The 23,490-nt window shown below is 40.5% G+C and overlaps 1 protein-coding gene across 1 annotated transcript in view; it reads right to left on the bottom strand.

Annotated features, from left to right (window-relative positions):
- Positions 1-23,490, bottom strand: part of mora (CHORD-like protein) — a 177,889-nt gene that overhangs the window by 1,379 nt on the left and 153,020 nt on the right. The window contains exons 4-6 of the mRNA XM_068362337.1: positions 22,774-22,881; positions 22,377-22,547; positions 10,246-10,431 (exon numbers count right to left, since the gene is read on the bottom strand). Coding sequence (XP_068218438.1) covers positions 10,246-10,431; positions 22,377-22,547; positions 22,774-22,881 — 465 coding nt within the window. The remainder of the gene's footprint in view (positions 1-10,245; positions 10,432-22,376; positions 22,548-22,773; positions 22,882-23,490) is intronic.

The raw sequence follows: 23,490 nt of genomic DNA, 5'->3' as shown, positions 1-23,490 counted from the left end.
AATAGGTTTGTACAAAAAATAAGGATTCCCTGCACCTCGCTATGCAAGGTCCGCGGCCTATACAAGCTGTGTGTTGAGATATTTAGTAATGTGACTGTCCAGGTAAGGAAAAATGTTGTAACCAAGATTTTCCCAATACTACCTCACCAGGGTATGGGGACAACAGTATTAGCCTAATACTAGGTACACAAGGAAGCATGGTTTACCTGCAGTGGTTTGAGGTCAGCTTGTGCAGAGAACCCAGGATGCTGCTTTCCTGAAGAGAGGGGAGGACGAAGAAAAGAATAATAGCCAGTCAAACCTTTCCATTCATGCAGACTAAAACTGGGTAACAGTGCCCTCAACCTTCTGCTACTTGGACAATAAGGAGCTTGAGGTACTATACAAGCTGTTATGCAGCCACCACATGGCCGATAGAGAACGTATCGAGCCTCCTGTGGGTCACGTCTTGCAGGTAGGGGGCTGTGAACGTATTCTGATATTTCCACACCAAAGCCTGTAGAACCTGCATCACCGAGAAATTTCTCTTGAAGGCCAGGGACATAGCTACGCTCGACATCATGAGCTCTGGGGCGACATGAAACAGGAGGGTTCGGATTCAGGGCATGGTCTACGACCTTGCGAATCCAAGCAGAAATGGTGTTCTTGGTGACCCTCCTTGTTTCTCCCTGTGCTGACGAAAAGTGCAAGCACACAGGGATGAGCTGCGGCTGGCTCTCTTGAGATACAGCCTCAAACTCCTCACTGGGCAGAGTAAGAGATGATCAGGGTCATCAGTTACGGAATGGAGACTCGAATCGGGGATCCGCCACTTCAGGATTCTGAGTCTTGGCAACAAACTCAGGGTATAGACCATGAAGTTCACTGACTTGCTTGGCCGAAGCCAAAGCTAATAGGAACATCGTCTTTCAAATCAGGTGGCGACCTGTTGCCTGGCATAATGATCAATAGGGAGGTCTTTTTAGAGACCAGAGAACTTGAACCACGTTCCATGGGGATGTCTCACTTCAGACTGAGGACAGTCAGAAAACCCCACAAAGTTAGGACTTTTTTGGCTACTAGATGATCCAAAGACCACTTGGTACTCACTATCTGAGATACTCTGCTCAGGTTGTTGGCAAGCACATTCCTTTTGCCTGGAATGAAGCATGCCGACAGTGGTATCGAGTGAATCTCGGTCCATCTCAGTATCTCTACTGCTAGATGGGATAGGGGCTGCGAAGGAGTACCTTCTTGTTTGTTGATGTAAGCCATTACTGTGGTGTTGTTGCTCCTCACCACCAATGAGTGGCCCACTAGGAACTGGTAGAAATGTTGAAGGGCCAGGAAGATGGCTTTCATCTTTAGGAGATTTATGTGGAGGTATAATTCTAACTCTGACCAGAGGCATGAGGTCATAGGGTGCAGCACATGGGCCCCTCACCCTTTTTTTTTTTTTTGAAGCATCTGAGAACAGCATCATATCTGGGGGGGAGGACAAGAAGATCCACTCTCTTTCGTAGACTCTCATCTGACACCCACCATTTGAGCTCCGTCTGTTCCACTGCTCCCATGGGAATCAGGATGTGCGGGGAGTCGAAGGCCTGATTCCAATAGGACTTGAGTCACCAATGGAGAGATTGAATCCTGAGGCAACCATTGGGAACTAGCCGGGCCAGAGATGAAAGGTGCCCGAGGAGACGGACACATTTGGGCTGGAAGTTCTCGTCTGTGAAAGGGTCTTGTGACCTTTCTCAGCCTCATTATCCTGTCGTCTGAAGGGAAGGCTTTGTGGAGATTGGTGTCTATTATCATGCATAGGTATATCAGTCTTTGTATAGGAAGCAGGGAGAACTTCGAGGTTTCCCATGATCCCCAGATCTTGGCAAAGCCTCAGAAGTTTGTCTCGGTATTGAAAAGGGTTGACACAGAGAACTTCTCGAGGTTTCCCATGATCTCCAGATCTTGGCAAAGCCTCAGAAGTTTGTCTCGGTATTGAAGAAGGGTCGACAACGAGTCTGCGAGGATTAACCAGTCGTCCAGATAACGGAGGAGACGGATGTCAATCCTGTGTGCTCAAGATGACACTAGGCCAAACACTTTGGTGAAGACTTGACGTGCTGTGGAAAGACCGAAGCTCAGTACTTTGAACTGGTATTTCCTGTTGTTTAGGCTGAATCTTAAGTACTTCCTTGAAGATGGATGGATTGGGATCTGGAAGTACTGTACGCGTCCTTTAGGCCCAATGTGCACAAGAAGTCTCGTGATCTTACCGCTTGTCTGACCATGTCTGCTGTCTCCATGCTGAACGGAGTTTGTTTGACAAACTTTTTCAGAGCTGAGAGGTCGATGACTGGCCTTCAGCCTCCAAACCCCTTTTTCACAAGAAAGAATTGACTGAAGAAGCCTGAAGACCAGTTGAGGACCTCCTGGAGAGCACCCTTCATCAACAGGGTCTGGACTCTTTGCTGATCCCATCCCAAAGGAGTCTATTGACACTGGATTTCTGATCAGGGGAGGGAGAAATGTTGTGAACGGGACGCGATACCCTGAACGAATCACAGAGACTGTCCAGAGTTCGACCAAAGTTGCATCCACCTGTCCCAGAAACTTTGCAGGTATTACCCCACTGGTGGACAAGCAGGTGTGTGTGTGTGTTTGCCTATCCTAGCGTTTATGGCCTCGTCCGCTCCCGCTAGGATGTTTTCCTCCCCTGGATGACTTTGTGGCATTCCTGTCCTTGGTTCAAAAGGGCTTTTAAGACACCACTGGCTTCGCTGCTGTCTTGTTCGTCAAGGTCTTGGTTGGACGGGACTGCTGAGGAGCTGGTGGTTTATAGGGCTTGGATGTCAAAGACCTATGGAGCAGGGGGTCCTGGTGTGACTTCCTCCATCTCTCAGCAGCGAGTTCCATGTCTTTGGGCTTGAAATGAGAGGATCCCTCTGGAGAGGAGTTCCTGAGCCTAACTATCTCGGTATTCAGGACCTGCTGATGGAATCTCTCAAGACACCGCATCTCAATTTTTCAGGATGGTGTTCGCCCATAAGTTTGAGACTTGATGGACGAGAAACTTGATGGTACGGGTGCTTAAAAAGGAAAGTTTCCATAGCTTTCCTGGTAGGTTCCTTGGAAAAATCCTCAGTCCGTACCAGGATTTCCAAGGTTCCTAACCAAATATCAAGCCCCGAAGTAGCCTGCATGGCATACTTCGTGACCTTTTCATGGTTGAGGACCTCGGCTGCCGAGAAAGAGACCAGACAGCTGGAGAGCCTCTCAAGAGTGACCCCCTTGGCGAGCCATTCCAGAGAGTGGTGGATTGGAAGAGCTGGACGAGGCTCATCCAAGACCTCGTAGTATCTCCTCTGCTGGAAGCGAGGAGGTGGGAAGAGCTTGACGGTAGAGCCGGAATGTTGAATGGAGAGATCGGACAGCAGTTGGGCGATCTTTGCCCGGGCACTCTTTAGGCCCTGACACCGGGGCAAGACTGCACTGATCTCTGAGGGGTTCTAAGTGGCAAAGACACAATCTAAGACCGTGTCTTTGCCCTCTCATGGGGAAATCTCCGGGACGGTAAACCCGTGGAGTACCCTGATGAGAGTCAGGATTTGCCAGAAGGCATGTTCTGACTCTTCCTGCTACCCCTCTGAAGTGGGACTAGGAGTGAAGTCTCCTTCTTCCACCCCATAGAGCTCCTCTTGGGGTGGGTCGTAAACATCCTTAAAATGATTGGTGGTTCCTGCATGCCTGGAGGTCCTTGAAAGGACTTTGGCAGAGTCTTGTGTCCTTTGATTCCTTCTGGGGAAGGAGATAGGACTCTAGAATCGAAGGCCAGTTGGAGTTGTCCTTCCTGACCTCTGCCGGAGGTGGAGAGCTCTGTGTTAGGAGAACCTTCCTTGGAAGGTGAGAGGGAGGAAATCCGTCCCTCGCGAGGCTCCCTCGACAGAAGTGAGGCAGGAGAGCGCCTGGAGGGAGAGTCCGGAAGGACAGGCATAAAAGGCCTAACAGGAGTCAGTTTCACCCTAGGTGATGTTACCGCGTCTGAGACTCGTCTTTTCCTCTTCAGGGGAGAAATAGCAGAGGCTCTTTGCAGAAGCTCTGCTGGTGCAGTCGGATGTTGAGAGGTCACAGAAGAGCGAAATGAAAAAGCAGGCCCAAAGGCTTGCACAACTCCTTGGACCATACCACTGAACCAAGGCTGCTTGCTGATGGTGGCACTGTTAGAAAGCCATCCTAAAGAGAAAGGGACTGAAGGTTCCCTGTGAGTAGTCCCAACTGATGGAGGATGTGGTGGGTCTGCCTTTGAAGATAAGGTGGAACCTCTACATAGGAGTGTCTTTACATACGAATGTTCCAACACCCGAAGTAAAATTTGATAAAATTTTCGTCTCGACACCCGAAGTCTTGCTCCAACATCCGACATAGATCATACGCGTAGAATTTTCTCGAAGCGTCGATCGTAGTTTCTTGTTTACACCGGTAGACGGCAGCACGTTGGAGGGATGCCAATCGAGCATCGCCTTGATCAGTCCTCTGTTCTCGTGCGCATCGTGTGGTTGTCCACTGTTCGCTACGTTATTAACAGTGCTTTTTATCTTCCTTTTTCACGTTTTGTTTTTTTATTTTACGTATAATCATGGGTCTTAAAAAAAGCTTAGTTTCGGTTCAGGAAGTAGTAGTGGTGAGAAAAGGAAGAAGTCAATGCTTTCATTAGAACTAAACCAAGAAATTACAGAAAAACATGAGCAAGGTGTGCGTGTGAGCGATCTGGCTAAACAATATGGCCGGAATGTGTCTACGATCTCGACGATCATCAAACAGAAGGCAGCCATTAAAGCAGTCAAACCATCGAAGGGGATCACCATTATTTCTAAACATCGTAGCCCTACCCTGGAAGAGATGGAACAACTTTTGTTGATATGAATAAAGGACAAAGAGATTGTTGGCGGTACGATCACTGAAACGATCATTTGTGAGAAGACCAGCGCTATCTATTGTGACTTGAAGGCGGCGGGCTCTGGGGGTGACGCGAGGGAGAGTTCAATCGATCCTACAATGGAGAAATTCAAGGTGTCTCGAGGTTGGTTCGAGAAATTTAAGAAACGGACCGGGATTCATTCAGTTGTTCGGCACGGAGAGGTTTCAAGTTCGGACACCAAGGCTGCTAACGATTTTGTTAAGAAGTTCGAAAAGATCATGGAGGAAGGCTAAGTAGAGCAGCAAGTTTTCAACTGTGATGAAACCGGTCTGTTTTGGAAAAAGATGCCTAGTCGAACTTACATTAGCCAAAGAGAAAAAAATGCCTGGACATAAGCCTATGAAGGATCGGTTGACTCTTGCCCTTTGTGCCAACGCCAGCGGGGACTGCAAAATAAAGCCGTTATTGGTTTACCATTCCGAAAACCCTAGGGCATTTAAGGCACATAGAATTAACTGAGACATGCTGCATGTTTTGTGGTGTGCTAATTCTAGGGTTTGGGTCACTAAGGATATCTTTGTTGAATGGGTAAACCTAGTTTTCGGCCCTGCTGTCAAAAGTACCTTCAGGAGAGGAATTTGCCTTTGAAGTACTTGCTTTGTTTGGATAATGCACCCGCTCACCCTCAGGACTCGAAGATGATATCATTGACCAGTACAAATTCATCAGTGTTGTATCTTCCACCGAACACCACCCCTATCCTCCAGCCCATGGACCAGCAAAACATCTCTAATTTTAAGAAGCTCTACACCAAGCACTTATCTAAGCAGTGCTTTAATGTCGCGCAAAGTACCAACTTAACTTTGCGTGAATTTTGGAGGAGCCATTTCAATATCGTGCACTGCTTAAAGATCATAGGTCAGGCTTGGGAGGGAGTAACTCGTAGGACACTGAATTCAGCTTGGAAGAAGCTTTGGTCTGATGCTGTTTCTCCCAGAGATTTTGAAGATTTTGGCCCCGAGCCTGAACCTGTGCTTGCTGTAGAGGAAGGCGTAGAAGAAATTGTATCCCTTGGCAAGTCCATGGGTCTGGAGGTCGATGAAGATGACATCACCGAACTTGTCGATGAGCATCATGAAGAGCTCACTACCGAGGAACTCGAGGAGCTGCAAGCCATGCAGCATGATGAGTTCCAAGCGCATTTGAGTGAGTCGGAGGAGGAGATCGAGGAGGTAGGTCACATCTTAAGTTCGGCCGATATAAAACAGATGTTGGCACATCATCAACACGTGGTTGATTTCATCGATAAGCATCACCCACAGAAACTTCAGGTTTGCCGTGTAGTTTCGCAATTCGATGATGTCTGTTTAACTCATTTCAGAAAAATTACAAGCAACTTTCTCTCGATAGTTTCTTTAAAAAACTACGAAGCGGTCTCGTGATCGTGATGAAGAGAAAGAAAGTGAAGCAAAGAAAAGTAAGACCGAATCGAGTGAGTGATGCAAATTAAAAATTTAAAAAAATATAAAATATGTATTAAAAAAAAATAAGCTAAGTTAGGTTAAAGTTCACGTAGTGTAAGTTAGGAGTAAGTTACGGTACGTTATCGCAATTGCCATCTCTACCTCCTCGCTGATCTTCCGTCTCCTCCTGCGTAGCAATTCCTACAACTGTGCTGGCCTGTCTCTAAGGTAAAGTGTCAATAAAAACCACTTTTTTATTTATTATTGTTCTTTTTTAAATCTTTCTGTATTATGCAATTGTATTAATATTATGTGTAATTGTGTGTAGCAATTTATTAAGGAGTTATCATGGGTTTTTGGGCTGAGGAACGAATTATACAAATTACAGTGTATTCTTATGGGAATATTTGCTCCAACATACGATCATTTCAACATACGAAGCAGTTCCCGGAATGAATCAAGATCGTATGTAGAGGTACTACTGTGGTATCTTATGTATCTTGAACCCTTCTGTGGAGCCCTTTCTGTCTTTCCCCGCCGGTTGAGCTGTAATGCGTTTGCGAAGAGGGGAATACAGTAGGGCGACAATGACCTGTCAAAACACCTACCTTCCTGTTCCTTTTGACTGCGAGATTTGCTTGAAGTTGGAGAAACTTGTTCCACTGCAGAGTTCTTACGCGCAGGAGAGCACTGGTACACAGTAAAGCGCTGGTGCGTTGGATAACGTTGGCAAGCCGGGGATTGCTGATGCACTAGAGAGCGCTGGCGAGCCAGCAAACGCTGGTTCGCAGGTGAGCGCGGGTGGGCAGGTGAGTGTTGGGGACCTGGGGAGCACCGGCGAGCTGGAGAGAGCTAGCATGCAGGAGAGTGCTGACGTGCAGGAAAGCGTTGGCGAGCTGGAGGGCACTGACGTGTACAAGAGCGCAGATGCGCAGGAGAGCGCTGGCACGTAGGAGAGCACTGTCAAGCTGGAGAGCGCAGGTGCGCTGGCAAGTGTTGGTGCTGGCGAGCTGGCAAACGGCATTTGGCAAGGTGCGAACACGCTGCAGAGCGCTAGCGATCAGGAGATCGCTGAGGCGTTGAAGAGCGCTCAAGCGCAGGAGATTCCCGATGCGCTGGAGAGCGTTGACGTGCTGGTGGACGCTGGCGTGCTGGTGGACGCTGGCGAGTTGTTGGTGAGCGCTGGTGTACTGATGGGCGTTGGAGTGTTCGAGAAGGTCTGGAACACTGTGTGAGTGATGTTTGAACACATCACAAGCAGGCAGGCGTGGAACAGGAGTCAGGAACAGAGAAGGCAGGTCAGAAGGACGGCAAGAAGCAGAAGATCGTGTTGGAAGGTAGGGAACGTGGATGTGCCTTTGGAAGGGCGAATATCATCCAAAGGGGATCGCACGCGATCCACAGAAGAGTCCAAGGCTGAGGTCTGAGGACTGGCGGCAGCGTTGTCAGGAGAAGGTCCAGGAGAGGCTGAAGGTTGAGGGCTTGAAGACGACAGAAGAGAAGGCTCCTCTGCAGGGAAGGCTGCGAAGAAGAGGCTGAAGAGCCGAAGAGGCGCCTTTTCACTGATGGTGAAAGGACACCTCTAAGGCAAAGCGGAGGGAGAGCTCTGCGGGATCATTGACGCCCTCTGGGGCTGGTGGATTAGCAAGCTGACCTTTGACAGCATCAGTCCTCCACAGAGGAGTCTCTATGACTGACCTCCTCCACCAAGGAGAAACACTCACAGAAGAGATAGACAAGAGACTTTCCTTCCCCCTCAAAGGAAGATCAGGAATGGGTCAAGCGCAGTCGGCAGCAGCTGAAGAGTCTGAAGGGGCTGGTGCATTGGCAGAGGCAACAGAAGACATCTCAGACACCACTACGTTGACAAACAAAGTCGACAAAGGCTGCACACTAGCACCACGGATGATGAGCTGCGACAAGGAGTCTTTGGAGGGCAGAGCAGGAAGTTCCAAGAACGACCACACCTGAATAAAAGGAGAAAGAAAAAAGGCCTTACCCGAGAGGAGAGGTGGGGCAGCTTTGCTAGGGGAAGCAACACCATCTCTCGAGGACCGGTGTTGTCCATCAGGGGTAGTAGGTTGGCCAGGGCACCAGCCACCCATTGAGATACTACTGCTAGAGAGTTATGGGATCCTTTGACTGGCCAGAGAGTGCTACATTGGATCCTTTTCTCTGGTTATGGTTCATTTTTCCTTTGCCTACATATACACTGAATAATCTGGCCTATTCTTTACACATTCTCCTCAGTCCTCCTAAACAGAACAACGCCGAGATTACCAAACAATTCTTCTTCTCTCAAGGGGTTAACTACTGCACTGTAATTGTGCAGTGGAGACTTTCCTCTTGGTAAGGGTAGAAGAGACTCTTTAACTATGGTAAGCAGCTATTCTAGGAGGACAATCCTAAATCAAACCATTATTTTCCAGTCTTGGGTAGTGCCATAGCTTCTGTACCATGGTCTTCCACTGTCTTGGGATAGAGTTCTCTTGGTTGAGGGTACAATCAGGCTCACTATTCCATCTTATTTTTCTTTCACTTGTTTTGTTAAAGTTTTTATAGTTTATATAGGAGATATTTACAGTATTTCAATATTGTTACTCATCTTAAAAAAATTATATTTCCTTATTTCCTTTCCTTACTCGGTTATTTTCTCTGTTGGAGCCCCTGGGCTTATAGCATCTTGCTTTGCTAACTAGGGTTGTAGCTTAGAAAGTAATAATAATAATAATAACAATAATAATAATTATAACAATAATAATAAAAATAATAATATAATAAAGGGCCTACCCTACTACTCGACAGTCTCTTGGAAGAGGCCGAATGAGCAGGAGCATCAGATAAAGGTCAGGAAGCGGATAAAACCTTGGGTTTTTTCCCCTTTCGAAGAAACATTCGAAGGAGAAACATCCCGCTTTGACTTCTTCTTCCGCAGGCACCCAAACCTTTCCCACTGGGACGAAGGCCACTCCCGACAATCACTAAGCTTATTTTCGCTATAACACTGATCACTGCAGGTGGGACAAAGGGTGTGACGATTGGTGTCCATGGCTGACATGAAGGCACCGCAAGGCAGGCCTTCAAGTCAAGGGCAGGTACGCATGGTTGGCAGAAGTCAACACAAACACACACTAATAAAGAAAAAGCACAAACAAACAACATTAATGGCAGTCCAAAAATAACCTGGTGAGGATGAAGAACGCAAACAACCGTTCACCATCCGAGCCAAAAGCAAAGTGAGCTAAATCACAGGTGTGTAAGTGGGAGTAGTAGCAAGCTAACCACCGCTACCCACCCTAACTAGCGGAATAGGTAGTTGACCCTCGTTCAATTTTAATGGCTCATCCTTTCAGCTTCACCAAAAGTAATACCCCTAATAAATAGCGTAGGTATGTATTCCAGTTACAGAACAAATTTTAATTTATTATACCAACTTAAAAGCTCTAAATAATTTGATGAAGTATCATTGTACGTGAATCATAAACTGATGAAAATATAACATTCATCCCTTTATCTAAATTCTGGATTATTATTATTAATGGAAATAACATACAACATACATAATTGGAAAAAGTTTAAAAAAAAAGAAAATTCAATTTGAAAATTACAAACCTCAATCCAAAGAGCACAATAATTAAAATTACTAATTCATTCTATGTTTCTTATGGAAAAGTCATTATGAAGTTGAAAGAACAATGAAAACAATATTGGCTACTGATATCCAACAGTACATTCCTGTCTTTTTTTTATTGTAGCTACAATATTCCAAATAATGCTAAATATATATCAATTCTCAAACTTTATTCATAAAATAATTTAACATTATCTAGATCAAGTACAATCAAACATACTACCTCAACAGCAAATCTGAACACTGCATCAACTTACCCCAGTCAGTTCAATATCCAACTTAAAAATTTCTGCTTCTCCAAATACTATGTTAGCATTTAAGCGTATTGGATTGGCTTCAACAAATGAGTTAGCACTGTCACTCAATTTAGCATAGATAGATATGCACACGTGTGATCCCGTTTGATGCCAGTCATATCTGCATGCAGTTTCTTTGGCTCCCTCCTGAGAACAATAAAGGTAATTCAAAACTATAGCACCTAATAAAAGTGGGAGGTAACTACAAAATCACCCTGCATCTTAAAGCTAAGAAAAAGTTGTATAGCATAGGGGAGTTTGACAGCCCTCATACACCCAACTAATGACATACAAGCCCTAACACTCACCAGACATAAAATATAGACCTACAATTAACATGCATATGTAATAAATAAATTTATCTTTATATTGCACTTCATTTAGGGAAGTACAGTAGTAAATTATTTGTTTTGGTAACCAGCTGATGACTCGCCAACTCGCTTCTACAAGAAAACATGTCAAATAGTGGTCTTGTAGCAGACGATGCTATGACATATTAGTTGTTTATGCAGTATATATCTATTTTCTAGTATTTTGTTGATATTTTGTATATGCATATATATATATATATATATATATATATATAATAAATATATATATATATATATATATATATATATATATATATATATATATATATATATATATATATATATATAAAATTTAATAATGACATTGTTGCCTGAGTTCTGCAATGATAAAAACAGACAGTTGTTGAATACAACCCTGGAAAAAACTTCTCCTGTTAGTTGAGAGCAATATTACAAAGTTAACAGAAAAGTAACTACATCTAGAGTCACATAAACAGTAGCAGAAGTATTCCACCTAAATGAATTTCTAGACTTCTTTAATAAATAATTACACTGTAAAAATTTGTAAGCTTTTTTATTATTATCAATAAAATCACATCTATTTTGTTATGTATTGATTTGGATTAGTTAAATTATGGTTTTCCTGGCCAGTTTACTAATAATTTCCAGGACCGAATTTTCTGGTCACTGTTCTTAAGATATCATCTTTACTCTTTCATAGCTGAAAAAATCTCTTACCTAGCCTGAAGTTCTGAGTCCTCTTCAGGTATAGCCATAGTGTCCTCATAGGAGAGCAAGTCACCCTGACTTCCACCGTTCGCTTCTTGTAGGGAAGAGATGGAAAAAGCTTTGAACCTAGTCATGAACAGGTTGGTTCTGGGTCTTGGTTTTGAACTCCTGAGAAAAGGTAAAGGTCTTTACCACATCCAGGACTTTTAAGGCTACCCCTGCAGTGTCTTACTGACCACTGCAACAATACAGTAGTTAACATGATGAATGGCACATTGACTACTGGACTGAAGACGTTTCTACTGCTTTTGAAGAGGACTCTGTAGCCTCTCCCTTCGTGGGGAACATTAGTGTTGGTTTCGAAGACCTCAATCCCAAAGAAAGATTGCAAGAAGCTTGTGCTTAGTACTTGATATAGAAATTTACGCATCAGCTTTAACAGTGCTTGGTCTCGCCCTGGAGGTTGACTTTGCCGCCACTAAGATGGAACTGAAAGCAGTCCTGAGAGGTCAGATGTTCTTTTTCCCAGTTGCACAAGTTTTGGGACTTTACGCAAGTGGACAGGTCCCCCATACCTTACTACCTAATTACCTTATTTTATGTTTGGGTTCCCCCAGGTACCTTAGTGTGAGGCACCTCGTATAAAAACCCGAGAGTTGGTAAGGCATCTTCCAGTCTTGGATGGTCAAGGATGCATCTTAGGTATTTATCGAGCTTATTCTTAAACACATCTACGCTCACTCCTGATATGTTTCTTAGATGAGCTGGCAGCGCATTAAATAGTTGCTGCATTATCGATACAGGTGCGTAGTGGATTAATGTCCTGTGTGCCTTCCTTAGTTTTTCTGGTATAATTTTTGGCACTATTAATCTACCTCGGCTTGCTCTTTCTGATATTTTTAGCTCCATGATGTTTTCAGTAATTCGTTCTATTTGCTTCCATGCTTGTATTATCATGTAGCGTTCTCTTCTCCTTTCTAGACTGTAGTTTTAAAAATTGCACTTTTTCCCAGTAGTCAAGGTCCTTAACTTCTATTCAAGCAGTATAGGACCTCTGTACACTCTCTATTTGTGCAATATCCTTTAAGTAGTGTGGGTACCATATCACATTGCAGTACTCTAGTGTACTACGTACATAAGTTTTGTAAAGCATAATCATGTGTTCAGCTTTTCTTGTTTTAAAGTGTCTGAATAACATTCCCATTTTTGCTTTACATTTAGCCAACAGTTTTGCTATTTGGTCGTTGCATAACATAATCCTATCTAACATTACACCAAGGTCTTTAATTGCTTCCTTGTTTGTGATTGTCTCGTTATTAGGTCCCTTGTATGCATATACCATTCCTTCTCTGTTTCCATAACTTATTGATTCGAATTTATCGGAGTTAAATACCATCCTATTTATCTCCGCACATTCACATATTTTTTTTAAATCTCTTTTAGTGAGTTCCTATCTTCATCACAAGTAATTTCTCTACTTATTCTTGTGTCATCGGCGAAACTTCTCACTACAGAGTTTTCAACATCACAGTCCAAGTCTGAGATCATAATAACAGACAGCAGTGCAGCTAATACCGTACCTTGTGGCACGCCAGATATTACCTGAGCTTCATCTGATTTCTCGTCATTTGCAACCACTATCTGTTTTCTGTTTTGCAGGAATTCTTTTACCCATTTTCCTATCTTTCCCACAATATTATGCTTTCTCATTTTTTTCTCTTATATATTATGGTCTACCTTATCAAAGGCTTTTCCAAAATCTAGATAGATCACATCTGTGTCTTTTTCATTTATCATATTTTTGTACATTTTTTCATAATGTGCTATCAGCTGGGTTTGTGTACTTTTTCCGGGCACAAAACCATGTTGACCTATATTAAACAAATTATCTTTAACCAAATTATTCATTATTTTCTTTTTTATTACCCTCTCATACACTTTCATAATATGTGATGTTAGACTAACAGGTCTATAATTGCTTGCCTCTAGTCTTGATCCACTTTTGAAGATAGGGGATATATAAGCTAATTTATGTTTAACATATATCTCGCTCATATCTACACTTTGTCTTAGCAGTATTGCAAGCGGCTTCGCGATAGTGTTTGCAGTTTATTTTAACAAAATTCCTGGAACTCCATCTGATCCAGCTGCCGATCCATTTTTAATTCTGTTTATAGCCTTGACAATATCTGCTACATTAATATCTATATCTGTTAGATATTCAACATTTTCTTCTCTCATTTCTGTTTCCTTATTCTCATTTGCAATTCTTGGCGTGAACTCTCTTATATTTTTCTGCTAATATGTTGCATATTTCCTTTTTTACATTCGTTAGCCGTCCTTCTAAGAGGGCCTATTTCTAATCTCCCTTTATTCATCTTTTTTGCATGGGAGTAAAGTACAATGGTTTTTTTTTTTTTATACTTTGAAGTGTCCTTTCTTCTAAGTCCCTTTTTCATTTTCTTTCAATAGTATAATCTTTTGTTCTGCATTTTGTATCTTACATTTTATTTCCATCATTTTCCACATTTTTTTCTTTTGCAAGATTTTTCTTCCACTTTCTAATTTTCTGAAATAAGATCCTTCTGTCTCTTGGTATGCATGTCTTTTGTTTATTGTTTTTTTTCGGTACATATTTTTCAACAATTTTCTCCAGTATTTTGTACAGTATGTCCCTATTTACCTGTATATTATCACTTACAAATACATTTTTCCCTTCTTTATTCAGTTCTTCATTTACTTCTGACCATTTTATATTCTTACTATAAAAATTATATTTTCCATATCCTTCCCGTTTTGTGCTTTGATTAATTCTGCGATCACTTGCTTTGGAATGGACTATTAATTCTATGACATTGTGGTCTGAAATTCCCGTGTTATACACTATTATTTCTTTAACATAATTCACCTCATTCACAAATACTAGATTTAAGACATTTTTCTTTCTTGTTGGAATGTGGTTTATTTGTTGCATACTATGTTCTAATAGCATATCTTGAAGCTTTTCAAATTGCCTCTTATCTTCTGCGCTACTTTTACTCTCTTTTTTTATATGTATACATACAATCACTTTCTTCTATCCGTTCTTTCCAATCTATGAAAGGAAAATTAAAATCTCCGGATAGGAGTATGATCCAGTCTTCATGGTTTCTACATATATCATCTATTTTTTCTATTATTATGTCAAACTCCTTAGTATTTGGGGGTCTGTAAACTACAATATTCACTAGTTTTTCAAATTCAAATACTACCGCAATCAATTCACATTCTGTGTTTGTGTATTTTTCACAGACTTTTCCTTGATTCATGTCTCTTCCATATATTGCGGTTCCCCCTTGATTCCTATTTGTTCTGTCTGATCTATAAGTTCGGAAACCCTTTATCTGGTCATCATTACCAGTCTCTTGGGAATACCATGTTTCACTTATATTTAATATATTATTTTTTTTTTCAATTTGGGTTAGTTCTTCTAAGAACTCTATTTTCCTTATAGAGTTACTCATGATTATGGTTTGCTTCATCCCCATTATTTAATATTGGTAATAATATGGATTTTCCCATGCTTCCTTCCTGTTCTGATATGATGTTTTCTTCATTTCCAGGAATTCTGCCATTAAAAAATCCAACTTTTCTATTATATTTGCTCTTTCGCCTTCATATTTATTTTTGTGTGTATACCTGCAATTATCCCCATATCTACACCAACCCCTGGCAATATAGATACATTCTTTGTAGTTGGGCTCTAAATGTGCATATTTGGGTTGAAAGGCATCATATCTTGGGGCCTTTGGCGCATAGCGCGGTATATACGAGGCCTGCTTTTTTGTTTCATTTTTGCTTTCATTTTTCTTTTCAGCTTGCTGAGTTTTCTTACTTTCATTCATGGTTGCAGGATGCATATATCGACATTTTTTGTTGAAACTGCATCCTTTTCCTTTTAGGTTTTTGCATATTTTTGGATGGAGATCTCTGCATTCGTCTCCATATCCGTCTAAATACGCACATTTATCATATATTTCCTAATTATGGCATATCTTTGGATGCTTGTAGTAGCATCTTTTGCCAAATCTGCAATTCCCTCTTTTCAGCAAATTGCAGACTATATATTTCTTTTCCTTTTTTTTTTGTTCTTGCTCTTCCCTAAAAGTGTGCAGGTCTGGGTAGAGTCTCTTGGGTCTATTATTTGTTTACATCTGATAATTTATTTCTTTGTAGGTATGTTGTTGGATGTCATCATAAGTTATATCAATAATTTCCTCTGCATCCTTACACATATCCTGTTCACTTTTCTTCTTTTTTATCTTCAACTATTTGCAGATTCAGTCTTGACTTAATTATATTTTCTATCCAGACTAAGCATGTTGAGCAGAATACCTTTGTGTCTCTATTTTTTATTTTTTTGCTGTATTTCAGCACATGTAGGGTGTGTTGGAATATGGCAGGCATCGCATTTTCTAATCAGTTGTTGAGGATTATTAATGGAATACCATATCTTACATGTATTGCACCATTTTGGCATTCTTTTTCCCAATGCATCGATCAGCATATTCACCATATTGGACTTCTTATTGTTCTTTGATGGAATGTGTTGACTGATGTAAACTTTCTTTATAAGTCTCTTTGTCACTTGGATCTTCTTTGGAATTTCTTCTATTATTTTGCTGATGTTTTCCGCAGATTTGCTCCAGTTTGTTGGATCATATTGTTTCAATATGTCTGCGAATATTTTTTCGTCATACTGGTTGGAGTTACTAGTGACCTCTGTTATCAGACGTTTGAGTTCTTGTTTCGCCAACTCATGGAATTTACTTTTGCTGACTGCAGCAATGTCCCTCCAAGCTTTGCCTGTATTATAGAGCGCCATCTTGATCAGATTTTTAGTAATTCACAAGATAACTATCCTATGCCGACGTTTCATCCCACTTTCCTGACCTCAAACTAATCACCGACTATTCACGAAAACTTGTAGCTATATTGCACTCGATAGCCTTTTGTTATCCGCGTTAAATCAGGATATTTATAGGGTTGCACAAGTGTATTCACTCACCGGCATACAGAAAAGGAGAGACCAGGCAACATATGACCTCATCCTTACTGAATGAGCGTGTATCTAGTGACCAGAACTCATCAAAAGAACAATCATGAGGCCACTGGTCAAACATAGACCCATTATAAACAATTACAGGGAGACATATCATGTGGACACCAAGGAATAATAATCCTGGTCATGCTTCCCTTGTCACTTGTAACAGTGAGAGCAATCATTAGTTTTAGACTGGGCAGCACCCTTTATTCTAACCAACGGTGGACACGTTTTAAAGGTATGAGACTGAGCACCGACAGCAGCATCAAAAAAAAAAAAAAAAAAAAGAGAGAGAGAGAGAGAGAGAGAGAGAGAGAGAGAGAGAGAGAGAGATACTGTAGTGAGCAAAAGGATCTTCATTTAGGATTAAACTATAATAAATTACTGTTTTCATTTAATAATATCCAAAAATTGATAATAATCAGGATAAATTAATACCGTCTTTGTAGAAATACAATGAAAAACTTAGAATGCCCGTATCTCTAAACCAACTTATTGACCTTCAAATTCTATCTTCTCCTTTAGTTTTGAAGATATAGCATTAAAATTTGGTATATAACTTATAAAGACTTTATAAAACAATCAAATGCTGCAATTTTTTTCCAATTTATTTTTCATATTTTTTCTTAATTTTTCCCCCCATTTTAAGGCGTTTTTACCACAATGAAAAAATTCATATCTAGCAAGAAAAATGACTTTTAGAAAAAAAAACCCTTCATATGACTGGAGGTTTACATCAGGTCTATATGGGGTAGTAATCTCAGGTCTTAATATTAATTATCAAGGGAGAAAATAGAACTTGAAAAACACTCATTTTCAGGATAATTCGCCCTGGCGTCGCAAAACCGAAGTTCAGAGGCAAAAATCCTATGCAGTTCAGAGATGTCCTAAGTCACCTAATTAAGTGGTATGAATGTCATAGTCCTGTCCTTAAAAAACGGTATATGCCGGCCGGCCCCCTCAACTCATCCTTACTTAATGTCCTGCACTGTATCATACACCCAAAAGCTGTGTGTGCTACTAGAATATACTTTCCAGATGTTCTTGTGAAAGCAGTCGACTCCATTAAGTCAAGAAGTCGAAATCATCGCCAGTTTAAAGAGTTACTGGCAGTTACTAAAGCGCAATACAGTACTTTGATGTGAAGTATTTTTATGAAGTCAGGAGGCTAAGTACTGTAAGGCAGAAATGCTGATAGGAGCATATGAACTTTTGAATGAAGTTGTTTTTCTTTGGCATGAAGGGTAACTCTAACCCTAAAATGAAAGATAATGCATGGAAGTGTGACTTACAATTTTTGGTAGATATAAGACTATCTCAGTACCCTGAATATTATGCTTCAATGGCAACCTCAACTCATTAATTACCTGTTCTCCCTGATCAAAGGGTTTCAGATCAAATAACGGTTGTGGGAATCACAAATCAGTAAACAAAACATATCCCACTTCCAAACATTAAACAACCATGTAATAAGTAATAAACAGGGTTTGATATATGGTGACAGATTGGCAGCTTTAAAAGATTTTTCAAATAGATTCCATGACTTTAGAAAACACTCACTGGCTATTGAGCTGTTTATTTCCCCATTTCATATGGATGTGGAAACTATTACAGTGGATATATAAAAACTGAAATAATGGAACTGCAGTTCAATAATGGATTAAGAAATAAGCATGGTGGTAGCTCAGTATATCAGTTCTATCAACAACATTTATCTAACAATATATCCCAAACTCTAAGATCATGCAAGGAAGATTATGGCAGTGTTTGGTAACATGTTTGTATGCAAACAGATCTTTTAAAAAATGAATCTAGTTAAGATTACATTTTGGTCGTTACTAACTGATGGAAACTTAGAAAGCACCTTAGGTGTTGCCACATTAGCCATTCAGCATGATATTGACCAGTTGGTGCAACAAATGCAAAGTCAGTCATTCCACTATATTACGTTTTTACTTGGTTGCATAAAGAAGGTTAGGATATTACAATCAATACAAGTACACAGTTATCTCAACATGCGTATTACGGCCATGTCTAATAATAATTACCCCCTGGAAAATATCCATAAAAATCAGATGGGTAACTGGGTGAGAAATCAACAGTATTTAGTTTAGGATGGGAATGTAAAGAATCTTAGTTCTCGAGATAATTTGCTTGACATAGGTGAAAGTTTTTCTATTTTATTTGTACTATATATCATATTCACATTATATGTATATTATATTCACATGTCCTGTGAGGCCTTTTGTTACTACAGAAAGTTTTTCATTAGTTAAAAATACAAAGCAAATTTTTTAGTTTTCTTATTGAGGCCCCTATGTGTGGCCCTTTATAACATGAGATTCTTGGCTAGTGGGCCTCTTTTTGAAAAGGTTGCACACACCTAAAAAAGATGGGGAAAGAAGTCCCGAGTCCTTATTCCCAACCGACAATGTGCGTGCTTGGTCCATTACGAGATTGAGGACTGGTAAAAGAAGAGCACAAACTTCTATACTGAGTACCAAGACTCCTAACATGCCTGGGTTAGTTCTCAGTACAGGACCGTCTCTCTCACATGTAAGCGGGAGAAATTGGTCGAAGTCTCACTCAAAACTTGAGTGACAGACTTTCACTACTGGGACCAAACAGAGTTTATCCTTCCTGAGGTATAAAAAAATCCATTATCACTGGGATAAAGGTATCGAGAGGCAAGATATTACAACACCAAGCAATTGACGACCTAAAGAGGTATCCCACACTTTTCACTCGTGTGTGAAAAGCCTCCCTGCGAGAATAGACTATGGATAACCTCCAGACATGAAGTCAAAGGATTGCATTGTGATATATCTCTGTGTGTCCCAAGAGGTAAAGCCACCGATGTGCTTGCGAGAGGAAGGGATGGGCTGCTTCCTTGAAAATCTCTATTCTGGTTTGGGATGGAAAATCCTTGCCGTTTTGGGTGTATTTGCATCCCAAAGTATACCAGTTCTTGTGCAAGTTTGAGAGAGGACTTCTCGAAATTTATAACGATCCCCAGATCCAGACAAAAACCAAGAAACTTATCTCGGTGTACGAGAAAGGTCTCCAAGTCTGGAAGAATCAACCAATCATCTATATTGCAAATGAAACGAACGCCATTGGAATTGACCCAGATTGATACTAAGGTGAACACTCTTGTGACCAACTGAGGGGCAGTGGACAGGCTGTAGCACAGCACCTTGGACTGGTACATTCTCTTGTGAAGGATGAAACGTAGGTATTTCCTTGACACAGGTTAAATTGGGATCTGGAAGTGCGCATCTTTGAGCTCCAGCCTACCTGAACACAGGGGACGTTATGGATGCGGATGGTGCTGAAGAGTGAGGACGAAATGTCATGGCCCTATGGAGGAGGGAGTCGTGACTCATGGTGCCTTAGAGGCTCGGTGGGAAGGGACTGTGACTACAGGCTGTCGACGACCACAATCACCAGAGAGCTCTGAAGGTCTGGAGCGAGGCATCAACGGGTCGAATACCCACTTCCATGGCACTTGAGAGGGGGAAGATAATCAAGTAAGGAAGCCCACTAATGCTGGCAAGAAGGACAATCAACCTCCCTTCTACGCCTATTGATGCAAAGGGCCACTGTTAGATTTCGCCAGTCATCTCTAACTTGAGCTTTTAAATTAATACTTCTCCATACATCTCGTACTTCATGCTTCACAGTACTCAGCCATGTAGGTCTGGGTCTCCAAACTCTTCTAGTGACTTGTGGAGCCCAATTACATGTTTGGTGAACTAATCTCTCTTGAGGAGTGTGAAAAGCATGCCCAAACCATCTCCATCTGCCCTGATCTCATCCACATGTGACACTCAAGTAATCTTGATTATATTTCATTTATAATCCTGTCCTGCCCTCCCAATATGCTTCTGAGGGCTTTGTTCTCTAATCTACTAAATCTGTTTGATATTATTTAGTCGTCATACCACGACATGTCCATAAAGTCACACCAATCTCACTAAACTGATATATGGACTGATTTTTATTATGTAACATCAGGCGATTTGATATCCAATTTCAATTGTCTGATTTGCTTTTTTCAATATTTCATTAAACTCGAATTCTAAAGACCGTGTATTGGAGATCATAGTTCCTAAATATTTAAATGATTCTCACTCCTTAATCCTTTCTCTTCCCAATGATATTTCATCTTCCATTGCATATTCACTTCTCATCATCTGTCTGTCTTCCATTTATCTTGAGCCCAACCTCATGTGGTATTTCATGCATTCTGGTCAGCAGGCATTGCAAGTCCTGTTGTAGTATTCAGTTAACCCTTTTACCCCCAGGCTATTTGGAAATTTCCAACCCTTAACCCCCAGGGGTTATTTTTTTCCCAGCAGATTTTGCAGTATATTTTTTTTTAAATTGCTCCAACAGCCTTAATTTTTGTCATAGAGAGGTCAGGTTGGTCTCATTCTCTTGGAAAATGCCTGAAGTTTCTCAAAAAATTATCAAAAATATGAAAAAAAAATTTTTATAGCATTTCTTAGCAAGGACGTACCGGTACGTCCATGGGGATAAAGGGATGGCTTTTGTGAAACGTACCAGTACGTCCTTTGGGGGTAAGAGGGTTAATAAGGACAGCATCATCAGGATACTATGGGTCAGCCAATTTCCTATTACCAACCCAGTCCAATCCTTTTCCACCATTACAAAATCCATGAGATAAACAACATAGGTGACAACAGCACTTTTCATTAACTTTGCACTTGCGATGCTCATGAACAGACAACATTATATATATATATTTAAGATTAACTCCATAATGGAGCAAGACTCTCCCAAAATTGGCCGGTGCACACTATCAAAGGCTTTTTCATAGTCCACTAATGCCATCAAAAGTAGATTTCTATATTCTAAACATTGTTGTACAAGTATTAAAAAGAAAATTGAGCCAGTACAACTTCCAACTTTTCCAATTACTACTTTTTCATCTCTCAGATTTTCATGTATCTTTCTCTCTAGTCTCTTCAGAATAAGCATACTATATATTTTCATGACAACTGACGCAAGTGTGATGCCTTTGTAGTTACTACAATCGGCCAGATTTTTTTTTTCCCCAACACTCCTACCTCCCATTCATTAGATTTTGCCTCTTCATACCACATTCTACACAATATTCTTTCAAGTATTCTGGGAGTCGCTTCATTTTCGGCCAATATCATCTCAGCAGTCATTACATCGTATCCAGGGGTTTTCTTCTCTTGAATTTTTTTAATGATAGCTGCGACTTCAAACACACTGAATTCATTCATGGGCATATCAAGGTCTTCCTCAGCTTCTTTATATCAATAAAATTATTCCCCTCGTATCTCCTATTCTTGACCTCACTAAAGTGTTCCATTTTTAATTACATTACTTTGTTTTCGCTGAGTGTTATTCAATTAAATTCCTTTATTAAGTGACCCAAAAGAGAAAAATAAAAGCATCCTTGTTTTGATGTTATCCACATTTGTGGCATATATGGTAGGCCTAAAGCCTATATTATTTCGTATAATTTTGTTTGATTTGATGCTTTGGGAAACTTATTGTGGATACAACGGACTATCGGAAGTACCGGACACTCCGTTATTACGAGGTTCAACATGTGTTTTTATGGACATGCAGAATGCATCGACTGTATTGCTTTATTTCTTATGGGTAAAACTGCTTCAGTTTAAGTATTTTCATTTGGGAACTTGCTCCCAGAACGAATGGCATGTGTAAAGCAAGGTACCACTAAACCCTGAACCTGATACACCTAGGGCATTAGTGCCTCACAGCATGAGCCATTATTCTACAGCAATTGTTTCACCAGTTTTCTGAACTCCATCATCCTCCTCACCAAAACCAATAAAAATTTTAAATTTACATTAATCTAATACATCAAATTACCTAGGTTTTCTATACTAACACAGCTGCTCATGATCTTTTACAGATTTTTTACCTTATCACCATTACAATCTTACCAATTTATGCCAGCAATGATAGCCAGTAGAACATCCCAACTGTTCTAGAAATTCTTGAAAATCTGTAGTTCTCTTATTACAACAACTCCAAAACTTCATTCCCTCATGGAAAATTGGAATGCCAGGATGTGATTGGCACATTTCTAAGTTGCTGTGTTCGCCTTCATAGACCTGAAAAGGTATACAATCACATGGAATTCTCAGTTGAAAAAAAATTCTTCATTAGCAATGCATATAATCACAATTCAGCTATTTCATTTTGCATGCAGAATTATTGCTAATAGAAACCAAGTAAAAAAATTTACAATATTGTGTATGTAAATAAATATTCATTACAGAGAGAATTTTCAGTATTTTCTAAAAACCATGTTTCAAATTCAAAGTATGAAAAACTTACTGCTTTACAGCCATTATTTTTACAATTTTCCCCAATCTTGACACCATCCAAAACATCATCTGCATCCTCTGTTGTGTTGCTGATTTCCTCTTTCTTTTTCTCTAGAGCCTAAAATCATGAAAAATAAAATATAATCAATGGCAAAAATTACAGTTCTTAATTTATTAATTTCCACTAGGAATATCTAAATTTTGGCTCCCCCTTAAAGGGCCAGGCCGGTATGGCAATATGTGGGGGTATACAACGAAAAAAAAAAAAATCCAGAAAGAATTCACTGAGCTTCGTATGACAATGGAGAATGCGTATACGAAATATTTATCAAAATTCCTCTTACTTTCATAGTTACAGGGTAATTAGTAAAAGTAACTCAATAAGCCAAAAACATTGATTCCTACAAGAAAATGCAGTATTTCTTCTGTTATCGTAAATTGTGATTATCATATTTTAATATAAAACAAATTGTGAGCAATGGCATCTGTATAGATTCCATGAGTCACAAGACGAAGTTATTATTACACCCTCAGAGAGAGATCACGTTCGAGTTTGACCTCTGACATTTGATCGCTTTTACGTCTGTTTTTCTTGGTTTCGCCAAGAATTTCATCATGCCCAAGAGGAAAAGACAATCTCACCATCTTGCTAACATAAGGAAGAAGAAAATTGGCTCTAATAAGAGTTCAAAAGTGGGTAATATCGACGATATTAGCGGAGTTAGTG

This window comes from Palaemon carinicauda, chromosome 38, assembly GCF_036898095.1.
Source record: "Palaemon carinicauda isolate YSFRI2023 chromosome 38, ASM3689809v2, whole genome shotgun sequence".
NCBI lineage: Eukaryota > Metazoa > Arthropoda > Malacostraca > Decapoda > Palaemonidae > Palaemon > Palaemon carinicauda.
This window is presented reverse-complemented; position numbering and strand designations above follow the sequence as displayed.